This window comes from Manis pentadactyla, chromosome X, assembly GCF_030020395.1.
Source record: "Manis pentadactyla isolate mManPen7 chromosome X, mManPen7.hap1, whole genome shotgun sequence".
In the NCBI taxonomy this organism is placed as follows: domain Eukaryota; kingdom Metazoa; phylum Chordata; class Mammalia; order Pholidota; family Manidae; genus Manis; species Manis pentadactyla.
Window position 1 is genome coordinate 126,037,218 of NC_080038.1, and position 17,123 is coordinate 126,054,340.

The 17,123-nt window shown below is 39.5% G+C and overlaps 1 protein-coding gene across 11 annotated transcripts in view; it reads right to left on the reverse strand.

Annotated features, from left to right (window-relative positions):
* ENOX2 (ecto-NOX disulfide-thiol exchanger 2) overlaps window positions 1–17,123 on the reverse strand; it is a 302,249-nt gene that overhangs the window by 45,993 nt on the left and 239,133 nt on the right. For 9 of the 11 annotated variants that reach the window (XM_057495823.1, XM_057495824.1, XM_036931200.2 and 6 more), the window contains 2 exons: window positions 13,491–13,646; window positions 6,633–6,839 (listed from right to left, as the gene is read on the reverse strand). In XM_057495823.1, coding sequence (XP_057351806.1) covers window positions 6,633–6,839; window positions 13,491–13,646 — 363 coding nt within the window. Of the gene's footprint in view, window positions 1–6,632; window positions 7,031–13,490; window positions 13,647–17,123 lie in introns of those variants that run through there. The other 2 variants (XM_057495829.1, XM_057495828.1) reach the window with 2 other exon arrangements.

The following is a 17,123-nucleotide window of genomic DNA, read 5'->3' on the forward strand; positions in this document are numbered from 1 at the left end:
AAAAAGAAGGACAAATATCACATAATCATTTCCATAGATGCTGGAAAAGCATTCCACAAAATTCAACATCCATTCATGATAAAAACTCTCAACAAAATGGGTATACAGGGTGAGTACCTCAACATAATAAAGGCCATATGCCATATATGACAAAGCCACAGCCAACATCATACATAACAGCGAGAAGCTGAAAGCTTTTCCTCTAAGATTGGGAACAATACAGGATGCCCACTCTCCCCACTGTTATTCAACATAGTACTGGAGCTCCTAGTCACAATCAGACAAAACAAAGAAATACAAGGCATCCAGATTGGTAAAGAAGTAGTCAAACTATCACTATTTGCAGATGACATGATATTGGACATAAAAAACCCTAAGACTCCATTACAAAACTACTAGAACTAATATGTGATATGTGAATTCAGCAAAGGTGCAGGATATAAAATTAATACACAGAAATCTGTTGCTTTCCTATACACTAATGATGAAGTAACAGAGAAATCAGGAAAGCAATTCCATTCAGTTTCATCAAAAAGGATAAAATACCTAGGAATAAACCTAGCCAAGGAAGTGAAAGACCTATACCCTGAAAACTACAAGACACTCTTAAGAGAAATTAAAGAGGACACTAACAAATGGAAACTCATCTCATGCTCTTGGCTAGGAAGAATTAATACTGCCAAAATGGCCATCCTGCTTAAAGCAATCTGCAGATTCAATGCAATGCCTATCAAAATACCAACAGCATTCTTCAACGAACTGGAACAAATAGTTCTAAAATTCATATGGAACCACAAAAGACCCCAAACAGCAAAAGCAATCCTGAGAAGGAAGAATAATGCAGGGGGGATCTTGCTTCCCAACTTCAAGCACTACTACAAAGCCACAGTAATCAAGACAATTTGGTACTGGCACAAGAACAGAGCCACAGACTAGTGGAACAGAATAGAGAGTCCAGATATTCACCCAAACATATTCACCAAACATGTTTATTGGATGTAGAACATGATAAAAGAGCCATGGACATACAATGGGGAAATGACAGCCTCTTCAACAACTGGTGTTGGCAAAACTGGACAGCTACACGTAAGAGAATGAAACTGGAGCATTGTCTAATCCCATACACAAAAGTAAATTTGAAATGGATCAAAGACCTGAATGTAAGCCATGAAACCATAAAACTCTTAGAAAAAAACATAGGCAAAAATCTCTTGGACATAAACATGAGTGACTTCTTCATGAACATATCTCCCCGGGCAAGGGAAACAAAAGCAAAAATGAACAAGTGGGACTACATCAAACTGAAAAGCTTCTGTACAACAAAGTACACCACCAATAGAATAAAAAGGCATCCTACAGTATGTGAGAATATATTCATAAATGACAGATCTGATAAAGGGTTGACATCCAAAGTATATAAAGAGCACATGCACCTCAACAGACAAAAAGCAAATAATCCAATTAAAAAATGGGCATAGGATCTGCACAGACAGTTCTCCAAAGAAGAAATACAGATGGCCAACAGACACATGTAAAGGTGCTCCACATCACTGATCATCAAAGAAATGCAAATTAAAACCACAATGAGATATCACCTCATACCAATAAGGATCGCCACCATCCAAAAGACAAAGAACAAATGTTGGCAAGGATGTGGAGAAAGGGGAACCCTCCTACACTGCTGGTGGGAATGTAAATTAGTTCAACCATTGTGGAAAGCAGTATGGAGATTCCTCAAAAAAACTCAAAATAGAAATATCATTTGACCCAGGAATTCCACTCCTAGGAATCTACCCTAAGAACGCAGCAACCCAGTTTGAAAAAGACACATGCACCCCTATGTTTATCACAGCACTATTTACAATAGCCAAGAAATGGAAGCAACCTAAGTGTCCATCAGTAGATGAATGGATAAAGAAGAAGTGGTACATATACACAATAGAATACTATTCAGCCATAAGAAGAAAACAAATTCTACCTTTTGCAACAACATGGATGGAGCTAGAGGGTATTATGTTCAGTGAAATAATCCAGGCGGAGAAAGACAAGTATCAAATGATTTCACTCATCTGTGGAGTATAAGAACAAAGAAAAAACTGAATGAGCAAAACAGCAGCAGACTCACAGAACCCAAGAATGGACTAACAGTTACCAAAGGGAAAGGAACTGGGGAGGATGGGTGGCAAGGGAGGGATAATGGGGCGAGGGAAGAAAGCGGGCATTATGACTAGCATACATAACTTGGGGTGGGGCATGGGCAGGGCTGTACAACACAAAGAAGACAAGTAGTGATTCTACAGCACTTTACTACACTGATGGAGAGTGACTGCAATGGGACATGTGGTGGGCACTTGGTGATGGGGGGAGTTTAGTAAACATAATGTTCCTCATGTAATTGTAGATTAATGATTCCAAAAAAACCTAGTATAATTGGATTTCATTTGCTTAAGAAGCTAGTGATAAGATTGAACATATTAGGTAGAAACAGAAAAGACATAACAGAGAACCAAAATAAAACTTCTAGAAATTTAAACTACAATGTCTTAGTTGAGAACAGAAATCACTGAACAGGACCAATGGAGAATTAGACACTGCAGAAGAAAAGATTAATAAACTTGACGACATAGCAGTAGAAAGTATTCAAAATGAAATAGTAAAATGACTGAAAAAAAAAAGAACAGAGTACCAGTGAGTTGTGGGAAAAATTCAAGGGACCTAAAATATGCTTAATTGAAACACTGATTGGAGAGAGGGGCAGGAATTGAAAAAATTCTTGAAGAAATAAGGACAGAAAAATTTCCAAATCTGATGAAAGCTCAGAGATCTAAGAATTTCAATGAATCTCATGCACAAGAAACATGAAGGAAATTACACCAAGGGACATCATAATCAAATTGCTCAGCACTAGCAATAAAGAGAATATCCTGAAAGCTTCCACAGACAAATGACACATTCTGTTCAGAGAAACAAAAAGATAAGGGGTAGCATCGTATTTCTTGTTTGGAAACAATGCAAGCAGTAAGATAGTGGAGCAACATCTGAGAGAAAAAAATCCCTGTCCACCTAGAATTCTATACCCAGAGAATATATCTTCCAAAAAGAAAGGTGCAATAAATTCTTTTTGATACATACAAAGGCTGAAAGAATTCATCAGAAGCAGACTTGCACTACACAAAATTTTAAAGGAAATTCAAGCACAGGGAAAATGATACCAAATAGGAATCTGGATCTATACAAAGGAAGTAAAGGCATACATACAATTCCATTTATATGAAACTCTAGAAAATGCACACTTATGTGACAGAAAATGGATCAGTAGTTTCTTGGGGAAGGGCAGGAGGAAGGGAATACAAAATGGGCATGATGGAAGCTTTCGGGAGAGGTGGACTTATTCATTATTTTGATTGTGGTGATGGTTTCACAGATGTATGTATGTATCAAACATGCCAAATTATAAATTTGAAACATGTGAAGTTCATTGTATCTCAACTATTATACCTCAATAAAGCTGTTACAGAGACTAATGCCCAGTAACAGTAAAACTGCCACATATTCTTTTTAGAAAGAGGAAAAGTACATTTCATAAACAAAGTTTGCTAGAGCCCTTTACAGCCTACAGTGCACTTTCACATCCATTCATATTATTTGATCATCTGAGCCATCAGAATAATGGGGCTATTAATGGTCACCTTGCCTCTTTTCCCAGAATCATGGAGAGGATCAAATGAGAGGATGATATGAAAGCTTTGTTTAAAGACATGAAAGATACTGTGATGCTTTGAGGTTGGTGTGCTGCGCCCAATGCCAGCTCCCAAAGATGCTCAAACTCCAACATAAAAAAATGTTTATTTTTACATTTCTAGCCTCCTTCTTTTACAAAGTGGGAAAACAGTCATCCAACTCAGGAGATTTCTAGTACTTGTGAACTTTCAGGGAGCAGGTTCAAATTTAAAGGGCAAAATTTAGTTGTTTTCATGTTTTCTCATCACTGATTCCAACCCCTTTTCCTTTGGTAGCCCTGAGAATGTTTCCAGGAGGTGCTTGTTACCAGAAAGCTGACTTCAAAGACTTTTAGATGGATGCCTCCTGAGTAGCATGTTGTCTTTTATGTACAACTGTTCAGGGCTTTTTGAGATCTTTCAATTATTATTAAAACAGTCTTTTGTGGAATGCTCTGTTATCATTGCTAAGTGCTGTTGAATCTTCAGTAGTTAATATTTTATAGCACTTAACAAATGCATTAAGAGTATTGTACATGTACCTCTTCCTCTCCTTCTCTATGTTACCAGCCCGCATTATCTTTTCCCTGGCCTATTGCAACATGCATCTAACTGACCTCCTCTCTACTTTTCTCCTCTTTTCTCTGATCCATTTTTATACAGAGCTGTCTGATTAACATTTTAGAAACTATCATGTGTTCAAGAATTTCTTTGACAGTTCCCCATTACCTGAAGAGTAAAGACCCAACTATTAAGACTTTCAAAGTGTGCTAACAACTGATATTTTTCCTCCCCCTTTCATGTCCACTCAGTACACAAACCACTACTCACTGTTTCCTTGGATGTTCATCAAAACGTAACCACCTTTGTACCTTTGCCCATGCTGTGTCTATGCCTCACTGTCCACATTCAAATGCTTTCTCTTTGTCAAAGACTTGGTCTAAATGCTACCTTTCTTGATACCAAGTCAGGAGTTTGAAATTTTCTCTTCTTTCTTTCTCTCTCTCATTCCCTCTCTCTCGCTCCTTTGACTTCCATCATACTTTATCCATACTTCTCCTACAGCACTTATAACTTTCAATCATTTATTAGCACTGAGTGTATCCTAACAGTCTTGAGCAATGCCTGGTACTGAATGTTTCTTCAATAAATGAAAGTATGACTGCATATTAACCCTAAGTTCATTAAAGGTAAGAAGTAGGTGTTACTCATTTTTTATTCTACACAACACCTAGCCCAATAACTTACACAAAGGAGATGTCCAACAAGCACCTGTTAGATAAAGGAAGATTCTGCTACCATAAAATCTCTAACACTTGGATCCAGTTCTCCCAAATCATTATTCTTAGGAAAGGAAGTAGTTAATGTTCTAGGCCCTTTCTAATTACCCTGTCTTTTGCCTTCAGGCTTATTTGCCCACTGCCCCCCTAAGGAACAATACCAATTCAAAATAAGCAAAGGATCAGACATGGAACAATCTTGAAACTACTCCGAAAGTTAAAGGACATCACTATATAATATTTAACAGAAATCACTTCAATTATAATTCTTTGCGTCAGTCTCCCAATCTAAACTTTCACCATGAACAAGAGATGTTATGTAAAGTAGCTCTTGCTATCTCGACTCCAACTACTGTTATCACTTCTGGATCAGACTAATGCTACAGTTGGCTTACCATTGCCCATATCCCTCAGTCCATCCTTTACCCAGAGAGATAGTTCGAAAACGTGCATTAGACTATGTCCCTCTACTCCTTAAAACCATCCAGTGGTTTCCCATTGCATCCAGAATAATAAGCTCATTACTATAGAAGCCAAACATGATTAGGTGTTGCTTACTTTTCAGACTTCATTTCCCTTCACTGCCTCACTCTCATGTACTACATTTCAGTCATGCTAACCTTCTCTCCCCTGCTAGAATATGCCAAGTCCATTTTCATCTCAGGGCCTTTGACTTGCTCTTCCTTATTTTGTAGTGTTTTCCCCTCAGATGTTCACATGGCAATCCCAGTCATATTTTTCAGATCTCAATTCAAATGTCAGAAATGACTTGCTTTCCAACAACCCTAGGCATACTAGCCATTTTTACCTTCATAGTACTTATTAGTACCTGATATTAATTAATTATTTTACAAATACATCATATCTTTCCATTTCCAGAATGTAATATCCCTGATGGCAGAAAGTCTGTCTGCCTCAATCTTTGCTGTATTCTCAGAAACCTAGCATTCTGCCCAGCTAGTCAATAAATATCTGATAACTAACTGACTTCCATAGCTATTTTCGAGCATCTACTTTTGTGCCAGGTTATATGTCAGATGCTGGGGAGTCAAAGTGAAATAACCCACAGTCCCTTCCCTTAAGGAGTTCACACTCTGGTGGAGAAGAAATATGTGGAAGGAGACAGTTCTAGCATGGTGTTATAAGTGACATGTTAGGAGGAAGTGCTAAGGGAAGGGTGCTCAAACTAGATGAGGGCAGAGTGGGGAGAGAAGTCAGAGAAAGCTTTCCAGAGGAGTTTATGCCTGAGCTGGAGCTTTAGGATGTAAAGATGTGTGTATGGTGGGTGGAGGTGGAAAAGGTAATTCTATTCAGAAGAAAAGGCATAAAATACCATGGCACATTCTGGCAATTAGGATTAGTTTAGTGTGGCTAGGACATAGTATGTGAAGGAAGGATTGGGGGATGATGCTAAGAGGTAAAACAGATAACGAAGGCCTTTAGATTACAAGGCCATTGGGAACTACTGAAGAACTTCAAAGGAAGAAGTTTGGTGGTAACATGTGTTTTACATCTCTGAAGTCAAGATGGAGTACCATTAAATCCAAACTTTAGCTGCCACAGCTGCAAGTACACTGATCCCCAATCTCCGTGCTGTGCCTGGTGGGCACAATCCTCATGACTAAACACCTACCAGAAAGATAAAGGGCTTTGTCCACCATGTACTCTTCAGCAAAGCGAATATGACAAAAGTTCTTTTTGCTCTTCCGAATAGCAATGATCTCTCCACACTGTTCGAACACTTCCACGATGATCTGCTCTGTCCCATTTTCAGGCAGGCCACCCACAAATACTGTTTTGCATCCTGGTGGTCGTTCTCGGGTTGCAGGAGGAGGAAGATCTAAGTGTAATTGCAAAAGCATTTGAAATTAAATTTGAAATTGAAATGTTTGCTAGGGACAGACCTCTTAGAAATCTAACATGTCCAAGAGATAGCCTTACCGTCCCCATCAGACGTTTGCCTAAGAGTGTCGGAAGCATGTGGCTTCTGAGGTGCTCATCTCTGCTCCACAGCAAATTGGTTACATGAACCTGAAAACCATTTTATTCAATGGTTTGGTGACCTTGATGTCTACAGGATAAAGACTCAGACCCATCTGTCGGTCCCATCCAGAGTTTGTTAATTTAGTTCTTGCCTTTTGTTGTGACAATGCAGCTATGCCCAATTTTCAGTCATTTTTATTAAGAAAGACAGTGGGGGAAATCCCACTCAGTTTAAATTCTTACTTTCAGCAATTCTCAGAACCACTGTCCCTGAGAGAAGTTTTTTTTAAAAAAATCAGTTTGTAATTATTATATTCTCTCTGTTCATGCTTACTGAAAGAACTGCTTCCAGATTAATCTGACAATGATGGGGTGAACATTTACAAAAATGTTTATAGCAATCAGAATGATTTGGTTGACAAAGTCAGCCAGAGTACAAAACAAACCACTCCTTTTGTTTTTCGATACCAGTGAGCCCTTCCTCAGATTCCTGCTGGAGAGATGCAGTCCAGAGCCAATCATGCAGCATTTAGAGGGAAGTATGAAAGACAGCAGAGAAAGTAAGCTCATCTGGGAAATCACTAACTAAAGTGAGATAAATTTGGCTATAGAGAGTCATTAAAAACCTACTTAATGAGATGATTCTCCCTCTGCTTAAAAATATGCTTTCTATTTATCTTACACCTAAAGCCTGTTGTATCTGCCAGATCCTTGTTGCTATTATATGTATCAGAGCTTTTCTAAAGCAAAATCCTACAGTTCATAGCCCAAAAAAACGAAGCATGATGGCCAAGGGTTTTTCTAGTGTTGGTTTTGTATCTGCAAGGATTTATTTTGTGTAATCCATTCTTTCCATTCAGCTCTCAATGATAATTCTCCCAGCTTAAGATTTGGAGAGCTCAACAACCAGTGATTATAGCTCACATGCAAAAATAAATGAATCTCACTTGTAGCTTAGGCCAAAGCTCCCAACTGACACTTATCCAAGTTGGCAAGCAGATGATTTGGGAGCTCCCTTCGGTATCAGCATCTCTAGCCTCCTCACTTTGCTACCACTCTCTGTTAGTGTGGCTGAGAATAAGCAGGTTCTTTTTTTTTTTTATTAGGTATTATTGATATACACTCTAATGAAGGTTTCACATGAAAAAACAATGTGGTTACTACATTTACCCATATTATCAAGTCCCCACCCATACTCCAATGCAGTCACTGTCCATCAGCACAGTAAGATGGAGAATAAGCAGGTTCTTATGATGCTCTCTTTCCCTTTATTTAGCCAATAAAAGAGGTAGAGGGATTCAAGGAACTTACAAAGTTTCTGTTAATTTTTTAAAGGTCTGTAATTTCGAGTACTCACTGTATTGGTTTTTTGGGTTCATTTGAGAAGTTTAAAGGGAAAAAGAAGATAACCGAATGAGCAGGAATCTGAAATGTTTAAGTCATGGACACTGCAGAGGTTATAGTTTTAGCCAAAAAGGGGAAAATGAGTCCAGAATCTCTTGAGACTTATGCTTCTGATTTTTAAAGAACTGGAAGTGATTCTGGACATCACACTTCCAGAGATTCTCAACTCTGGCACCACATTAGAATCAACTTGAGAGTTAAACAAACAATGCTTGGCCCACACTCCAATGAGTCTGGTTTAATTAATCTGGGGTGCAGGCTGGGCATTATTTCTTAGAAGCTCCTCAGGCAACTCTAATGTGTAACTAGGGATGGAAACCACTGACTTGATCTAAACTTCTCATATTATAGAGGAAAAACCTCATATTATTTCATAGTAGATTCAAAATGTAGCCTCTCCATACAGAAGGTCTATCAACTGAAGTGAAAAATCTTGGCAAGACTGACTTCTCCGAGAGACGGTGTGTCTTCCTCTTATACTACCACCTGAAAACTGCAATTTGAGAATGCAGTAAATCTCTGATAGCCACCCTGTGACAAAAAGCAACTACGTTCTAGAGAGCTTTCTTTTGCCATATCTTTGACTCCTGGTAATTAGAGGGTATTGCTTCTAGGACAATGGAGGTACTCATTCAACATTTGTCTTAAAGAGACTGGTGCATGGTCCAGTCTAGTTTAATGCACTGGACTTTCAAACCAGAACTGCTTTTGCCTAGTCTAGATTAGAGAGGTTAAGTTACTTACCCCAGAACTCATGGCTATTTAGTAGTGGAGATCTGGGATATGAAACCAGGTCTGTGTTGCTTTAGGGTTTGAGCATTTAACCATTATACTATACTACCTACTCCACTGAAGATACAAAGCTCTATGTGCCACCTACCAATTTGCTCTTGCTTTTCTTAATACATTTTGAGGCACTTTTGCCTAGGTGAATAATTATCATGATAGCTTTATTTTTAATGTCAAAATTATATTTTTAGAGTTAGATGAAACATTGGTGGTATCTAGGCTAATATAACCCAATATCCTTACTTTAAAGAGACCCAGAGAGGTTATGTGACAGCCCAAGATCTCATGGTTGGTGACAGAGCTGGGAGCAGAACATAGTTCTCTTGACGTTTAGTCTGGCAGTTTGTCCACTTATACTATGATACCATTTTTTTGCACATTTGATGCAGACTCACCTAATGGTCAGTTGGCTATATGTCTAAAGCTCAGGAGAGATATGGACTGAAAATACAGATTTTGAAGTTGTCAGCATGTCACATAATTACCCCATGGTCTCTTGCTTTGCTTTCTAGATCTCTGACCTCTCCATTTGTATCCACACATCTATCCATCCATCCATCCCTCTATCACTCAAGAAATATTTATTGAACACGTACTACGTCAAATACTTTTCTAAGTACTGGGGATACATCAGTGAATAAAACAGACAAAAGTCACTGTCTTTGTGGGGTTTACATTCTATAAATTACACAGTTTGTTTAAAGGTAATAAGTGTTATGTAAAAAGTAGAGGATAAGTAGTATTGGCAGCGTGGTAGGGAGGGCTGTACTTTTAAATAGGTTGTCAGGGTCACTGAGAAAGACACATCTGAGTTAACACTTAAAGGAAGTGAGTGAATGAGTCAGGCAGATGTTTAGGGAAAGAGTATTCTGGGCAGAGTGAAGAACCAGTGCAAAGGTCCTATGATAGAACACTGCCTGCTGTGTTCACCAAACAGCATGGAGGCCAGTATAACTGCAACAGTGAGTGGTGGGGAGGAGAGTAATAGGATACAAAGTCAAAGAGACAATGTGGAAGTGGAAGGGCAGATCATAAAGGGCCTTCTATGCCACTAAATGGACTTTGGTCTTATTGTGAGTAAAATAGGGAGCCAAAAAAGGGTTTTGAGTAGAAGAGGGTTGTGATCTGAATTAGGTTTTAAAAAGGATCACTCTGTCTATGCTTCTTGAGAATAGATTGTAGAGGGTAAAGGTGAAAAAGGAAAACCAATAGAAGGCTATTGCCATAGTTCAGAAAATGTATCATGGTGGATATAAACTAGGTCACAGCAGTAGTTATCATGATAATAGCAGGATTCTAGATGTATATTTTAAGGTAGACCTGACAGTTTTCTAACAGATTAAATATGGTATGTGAGGGAAGGAAAGCAGGCAAGGATGACTCTTAAATTTTAAGCTGAGCACCTAGAATGATGCAGTTGCCACTATCTGAGTTAGGGAAGGATTCTAGTGGAATAGGTTTGGGGGAAAAGATTAGGAGTTTTGTTTGAACATATTAAGCTTGAGATGTCTGACATCTAAATGGAGACATCAAGTAGGCAGTTGGATATGAGTTTGGGGCTCAGAGGCAAGGTCTGAGCTAAAAATAGAATTTAGACTATCACTGGTATATAGATAGCTTTCAGCCATGAGATTGGATGAACTCATCAAAGGTAAGAATATAGATAGAGAAGAGGTCCAAGACTTGAACCATGGGCTCTGCAATGATAAGAAGTCAGAGAGAACAGAAGGTTATCAGCAAGGGAAACTGAGAAGCAGCAACCCATGAAAGGCTTTCAGAGTCAGGAGTTGGACTCTGAATTTGTGGGCAGTGGGATCCCTAGAACATTTAGGGTTCTGTATATATGACAAGCACCTGGATGAAGTGTCAAGTAGAAGAGAGGGGAAGGCATTGATGGTGAAGATACTTTCTAATGAAGCAACAAGACAGAAGCAAATTGTATGGGTGCATAAAGACTACAAGAGTCCCTAAATCAGAGGATCTCATTGCTGAGAGGCCGAGTGCAAGAGGATATACCAGAGGCAGGTAGGAGTATGTATTGGGGTTTATAATCAAGACCTTATGAGACAGGGTTGGTAGCTCTGGAGAAGATAAGGGATTCAGTCATGCCAAATCCCTGTTCGTCCCAGCTCACTGCTCTGCCCATCTTACCTTCATGAAGTTCTGGGGCTATTAACAAAAATGGCACTTTTTCCTTCCTTTCCAAAGAGAACTAAGGCAGGCTTCTGTGTTCTCCCTACCCAAATAACCTGAGCTCCCTTTTAACAAAATTCAGGTTCTAAAAAGGAAATAGAACAGCAGTTTACTTGGTTGAACTGCATGAGGATGATTATTTTCTAAATTCAATTCCAAAGCCAGGTTCCTTCCCAGAAGTCACAACTTTACTGGCACTAATTGCCCTATCAGCATTCTTAACACAAAGAGGAAGAACTAAAGGATGAGTCATGAAGGCAAGATGCTTCTTGCTGCTCTTCCAACTCAGAACTGAGAAGGCATGGCTATAGGTGAGGAAAGATAAATGTATTTGAGAGATATCTATTTCTTTTATTAGAGACTATCAAAAGTTAAAGCCTCTTTAAGCCATGTATTTCTACATTCATTTAAAGACTGCTCAACAGTGTGATCTATATGTTATACATAAGGTATTTCTGCTATTCTTTGGAAATTCAAAAACTGAACATCCTCTAAAATCTCCTCTTGCACCCAAACTAGACATTATAGGCTATGAACCATCCTGTGAGGTTAGACTTGATTGAGACAATGAAAGCCTGATGTAGGCTGATTATGTGATAAAAGAATGATTAAATCAACAGGATTCTACCTTTACATAAGCAGGTTTATACTGGCAGTGTCTCAAGTCATGGCTTTTGAAGTGAAAAAACGTAGTAGTATCAGTGTTGCAAAGCTATCTCTAATCCAAAAGCAACACACTGGAAGAAAGAACAAAGGAAAAAATTCCATTGCCCATTTGTAGGGACAGTGACACTAAGAGTAAGAGACAAGGGTTCATCAGTGCTGCTCCTTCACCTAGGCACTAAGCACAAATCCAGGAATTGGCCACTTGAGCTGACAGGTAAGGCCTACTAGGGCCACCTTATTCTCCATTCTCTTGTAGCTCTTCTCCCAATTCAGTTCTCTGAAATGCTGGCCTCCCAGATTTATTATAATGTCTGGAAGGTAGTACCCCAAGTTCAAAGACTTAAAGAAGGCTGTAAGAACATTTTGCACTAGCAAAAGGGGCCAAGATGACTCATCCAACCAAACCTGACTGACTCTAAAATCCTCTTGGTTATGGAACAGACCACACTATGTAGAATCTGGGTCCCTACCAGGGCCTGATTCCATGATTAATTGATTCCTCTGTAAGGTAGAAGATGAAATAGTTGTCTGGTCCCATGTCAGAGGTTCATGTTTATCCTGATAAGGCAAGTACATTTGATCTATGGCCTGAACCTTTGAGTGCGTCCCATAACAAACAGCTTTAAGCTCTTGGCACCATAGAGGCAGCTCCCTGAAGCAGAACACCCAGCACCACTATGACTGTGGAAAAAGCTTTAATGAGGTTTGGGTCACATGCAGAAGTAGCTTCTGATCATTCAGAGTAAATACAAACCCAAATAAATCTAGAAAAAAGTTTGAGGCAATTATTACTGCTACATTTTAATTGAAATACGGTCACCATATCTTTGCAGATGTTTTTAAGAGTCAAAAGAGAAACCTATTCATTACTGACAAGAGAGATACCCTAGATCATTTTTGCATTGACTGGATGGCTGCAAGTAGCTTGACTTAGTCTCAGTGTTCCTCTTTCAACTCACAGTAAGTTGAACATCAACTCCTTGTCTATCACAGCCCATTAGCTGAATAGCAGTAGCTCGAGTGATGTGTTACTAGCTGGTAGCAGTGGAGGAGTCTTAGCACCAAATGTATATTCTCATGTGCCTCAGGTAGGCTCCGACTATACTGTACTTCTGCCATCAGCAGCATGTAGGCCAGTTATGAAAAGGACAGACCATAAATGACAAGTGTTGAACAATTTGTGTCAGGTGCCTCCTTCTGTTACCAACAAACCCGAATTTCTTACCAGAAGGCATTAGAAACATATTTTATCATTTTACTGCACCTGACACACAGAAACCTACTATTCTGTGCATAATTCAGTTTTGCCTAGTAAGAGAAAATTTCCCTGTCTTCTGTTTTCTAGGTGAAACTTCTTTACATACATCTATGAAGCCCTTGGATTTTCTTTTGGAAAAGAAAGTGTTCCTAGACACCAGAACATTGTGACTTGTGTGGAGAAAAAGCAGAATATTACTTGGATTTGGAGGGAAGAGGGTACAGCTTTTACAATGTATTATCTCTTTTACTACTGGCATATCTGGTGGAATTGGAGGAGGTACTATTCCCAAGCCAGGCATCATTGGAGTTATTGGTGGAATTCCAGTCATCATTCCAAGAGCAGGATCAAAGTCTAAGAAAGGAGAGGAAAGAGAAAACAATAAATGACACCAGGCAATGTCAAGTAGAGGCAGAATGTTACCTTATTAACTTCAAACCAAAGATCTGTCGAAGACACAGGCAAATATTTAAGAAAACATGGTATTAGCACTACCAGGTCTTAAATATTATATTATACTTGTGCATTTTCCTTTCAGGATGGGGCTCTTTGTTTTTGTTTGACATCCAATATATTTCACTAGATGATTGCACCTTGTCTGTTGATCTTGCCTTCAACCAGTTCCCAACACATACCTTCTGCTCCATTCAGATGAGGCTTCTTGTTATCCCTGTCTTTTTCCAGTGTAGCATGGTATTAAGAGAGTACAATTTTGGGGACCAGACAGACGTATATCCTAGTTCCACCCTTTGTTTAGTAGGATGAATCTTTTGAAACTCCATTTCCTCATTTGAAAAATAGGGTTAATTCCACCTACCTTACAGGGAGCTATAAGGAATAAATAAAATCATGAATGTAATGTGTTTAGCATAAAGCATAGCACAAAAATTGTCAATGAATAACTATTCTCTGTGCCTTTGTTCATGTTATTTTCCTTGCCTGGAATCATTTGAGCCTCCCTCAATTCTCCCCATACTTCAAGGCCTGGCTTAAGTTCCACTCTCTTTGAGGAACACTTTCCAGATAATTCTGGCTCATTCTTAACTCTGTGTCTAAAACTCTGTGTCTATACATGTTGCCACTGAATTTTATTTTATGTTGTGTCATCCTTTGTCTCATTCAGGGGTGCTTCTAGGATGTGTGGGGAACCCTCAGCAAATATTTTCTGTGTGGATTGTCTATATACACAATTTGATTCACTCCAAATAAGCATCAACAATATTCTGGTGGTACAATCTCACACAATTCCATGAAAAAAATACTGTACCAGCCAGCTGGAGTGATTTACTCGCCAGGCCACCTTCCTGGAACTGAGACTCCGGGTGGACTCTGTAGGCATGAGTTCTGAAGCTTCTTGGGACTAGTTGACTCCACATGTTCGGTAGAAGATTAGAGAGGGCCCCAAAGGGGGAAATGGAGACTGGGTTCCATATAGGTTCAGTCTGAGATTGGGGCTCTTACTTAGATGACACTGCAAGCCTGGTCAGTCCCAGCCACTGGAGGGGAACTTAGAAAAGTTCAACCCTTTTCTAAGGGTTCTTCTTGTGATCAGAACCCATATAAGATCTTCTCTGGACTGTGGGCATCTACGTTAATCATACTACCTACCTGGCTAGTCCTCAGCATTGTAGGGGAGCTTAGAAAATATCAATGCAGGTATTCTGAAGCATGGGGTCCCCTGAGATGTGGGCCTGGGGCAGGGGCCCTGCTTTTCTGGGTCTAAGGGTGGTACTGATTTCATTGTTTAAATTTTGTCTCTGAATCAAAATGGAAGTTCAACCCTATGCTCTGCTATAGAATGCACAGTGGACTGTACGCAAAGTATTACATAAGGAATTCTCATAGTGTTAGGGCAGTGTGGTAGCAGTAGCTGGTCCTACTCCCCCAAAATTTACCCTGCTCACCACACAGGCCCAAGGGGCCATGGCCAAAAGGATGCCCTCAAGGTGGCTGTAAATCAGTCCCCTAGGTGGCCTTCTAAGATATTGAACAAGGTGGGTCTAAACAGTGGGAAGAATCTGCAGTTCCTACAAAGCAGAACTTCAGGTACAATAGGACCAGTAGCAAGGAGTCTTGTGACTGGGCAGATAGGTAGGTGGGTGGCACATGGGTCCCCACTGCAAAGCCAGCCCAAGAAGACTAGGGCATTTCCCATCCTCCACATGCTTGTCATATTGGATGTCAAGACCCTGGATTTGCTTGGGAAGGAAAAAGTTTCTTCCAAGAAGAAATTTTAGTTTTCTGAAAACAAATTACTTTTAACCTTCATCTGTCATCTCACCCAACATGCCCATGTACATGCACACATGAGCACACACACACACACACACACTCCCCTGTGGCTCTCATATCACTACTCTCCTCCACACTAGTCATATGATCATGAAGAAGGTTTCTTAATATCTGTGTGTCTCCATTTCCATTTGGTAAAAGTGGGCTTAATTATGACATTTAGCTCAAAGGATGAAAGGACAGAACAGATATGAAAGGCTCAGGCATGATAGGTGGTAGTCCTGATAGGTAAATTGCCTTCCTTCCATTTAAAACATGCATAAACACACCAATAAATTCACTTATTCAGGCATTCATTCCCACATCCCACAAATGTTTGTGATGGCCTCCTGTACATCAGGCTCTATGTGGGTGGGGGAGGGGCTCCAGGTCTTCCTCTCCATCTTGGAGAATTTAAGGCCCTTGATACCCTGTATTCCTATGCTGTGGAATAAGAGCACTGTGGTTAAGATGCCACTTATGTCTTTAGAAAATTTGATTCCTTGTGTATAAAATTTTGGAAAAATTGTTAACATTATCTCACCCATTTCCAACTGCTAATTTTCAGTGGGAAAAGATCAGATTAGACTGTGCACCAAATAAGCAATCCCATCTATTTTTCCCCTCCTACTGAAATGTTTGTCTTCCTTTTATTGTTCTGCCTGCCTCCTCATTGTTATTCATATAACTCTGTCACTTACAACTCTACCTTAGCACAGATTACAGAAACATCAGTTCATTAAACAAGCTCTGTCACTTTGGCTGAGAAAGAAATGCTGTCTCCACGTACTGTCTACTAATAAATGGAGACAAACAAAAAACAAATACACAGGATAAATATAACTCCTGACTGATGTACACACCACTCTGCTCTTTGTTATGATTACATTAATATTTTATGAAATTCATTTAAAAGCAAGTGTATTCATGACATATGGCTAAAGTCAGAGTAGATAACTCCCTTTCTTCCTTGTGTTCAATGTGCCAAGAGTTCTTTCTATAGGTTACATTGCCGAGCGGGGCTTGCTAGAGAGCAGGTTGTACAGGATGTTTCAAAGGCTCCTATCACATTGATTACTTCTTTAAGTTTATCTTCAACCATTAAGCACCAAAGGAGATGTGAATTTCCAATGCCAACCAAGAAAATAAGCATTTGAAATTGTGAGCCTTATTCAAGTATTGTAGAACTTCAAACATTGAACGAGCCCAACAATTTGAAACACATTGGGAATAGAACACCAGAGAAATTCTCTCCATTTTTGAGGCCCCTGACCTGGCTTGAGGGGTACACCAGATATGTAGCATTACCACTCATGTTAGGAACTCAAACTTCTGAAGGAGATTTGAAATCATTTTATGAAAGGGTAGTGGAAAAGGCGACGGTATTCCTCCCAAGTCTTTTCCACAACTACCCAGTTTTTGCTTTTACCACTTCTTCTTCCAGCACCCTTTTCCCCCTACTGATTTCTTGCTCCTTGGCACAGCCCTTGGTGGAAGTGCCAGAAGATGTTGGTTCACATTCCCTCTTTTAATTCGTGCACTTCCCAAAGTTCCAGCTTA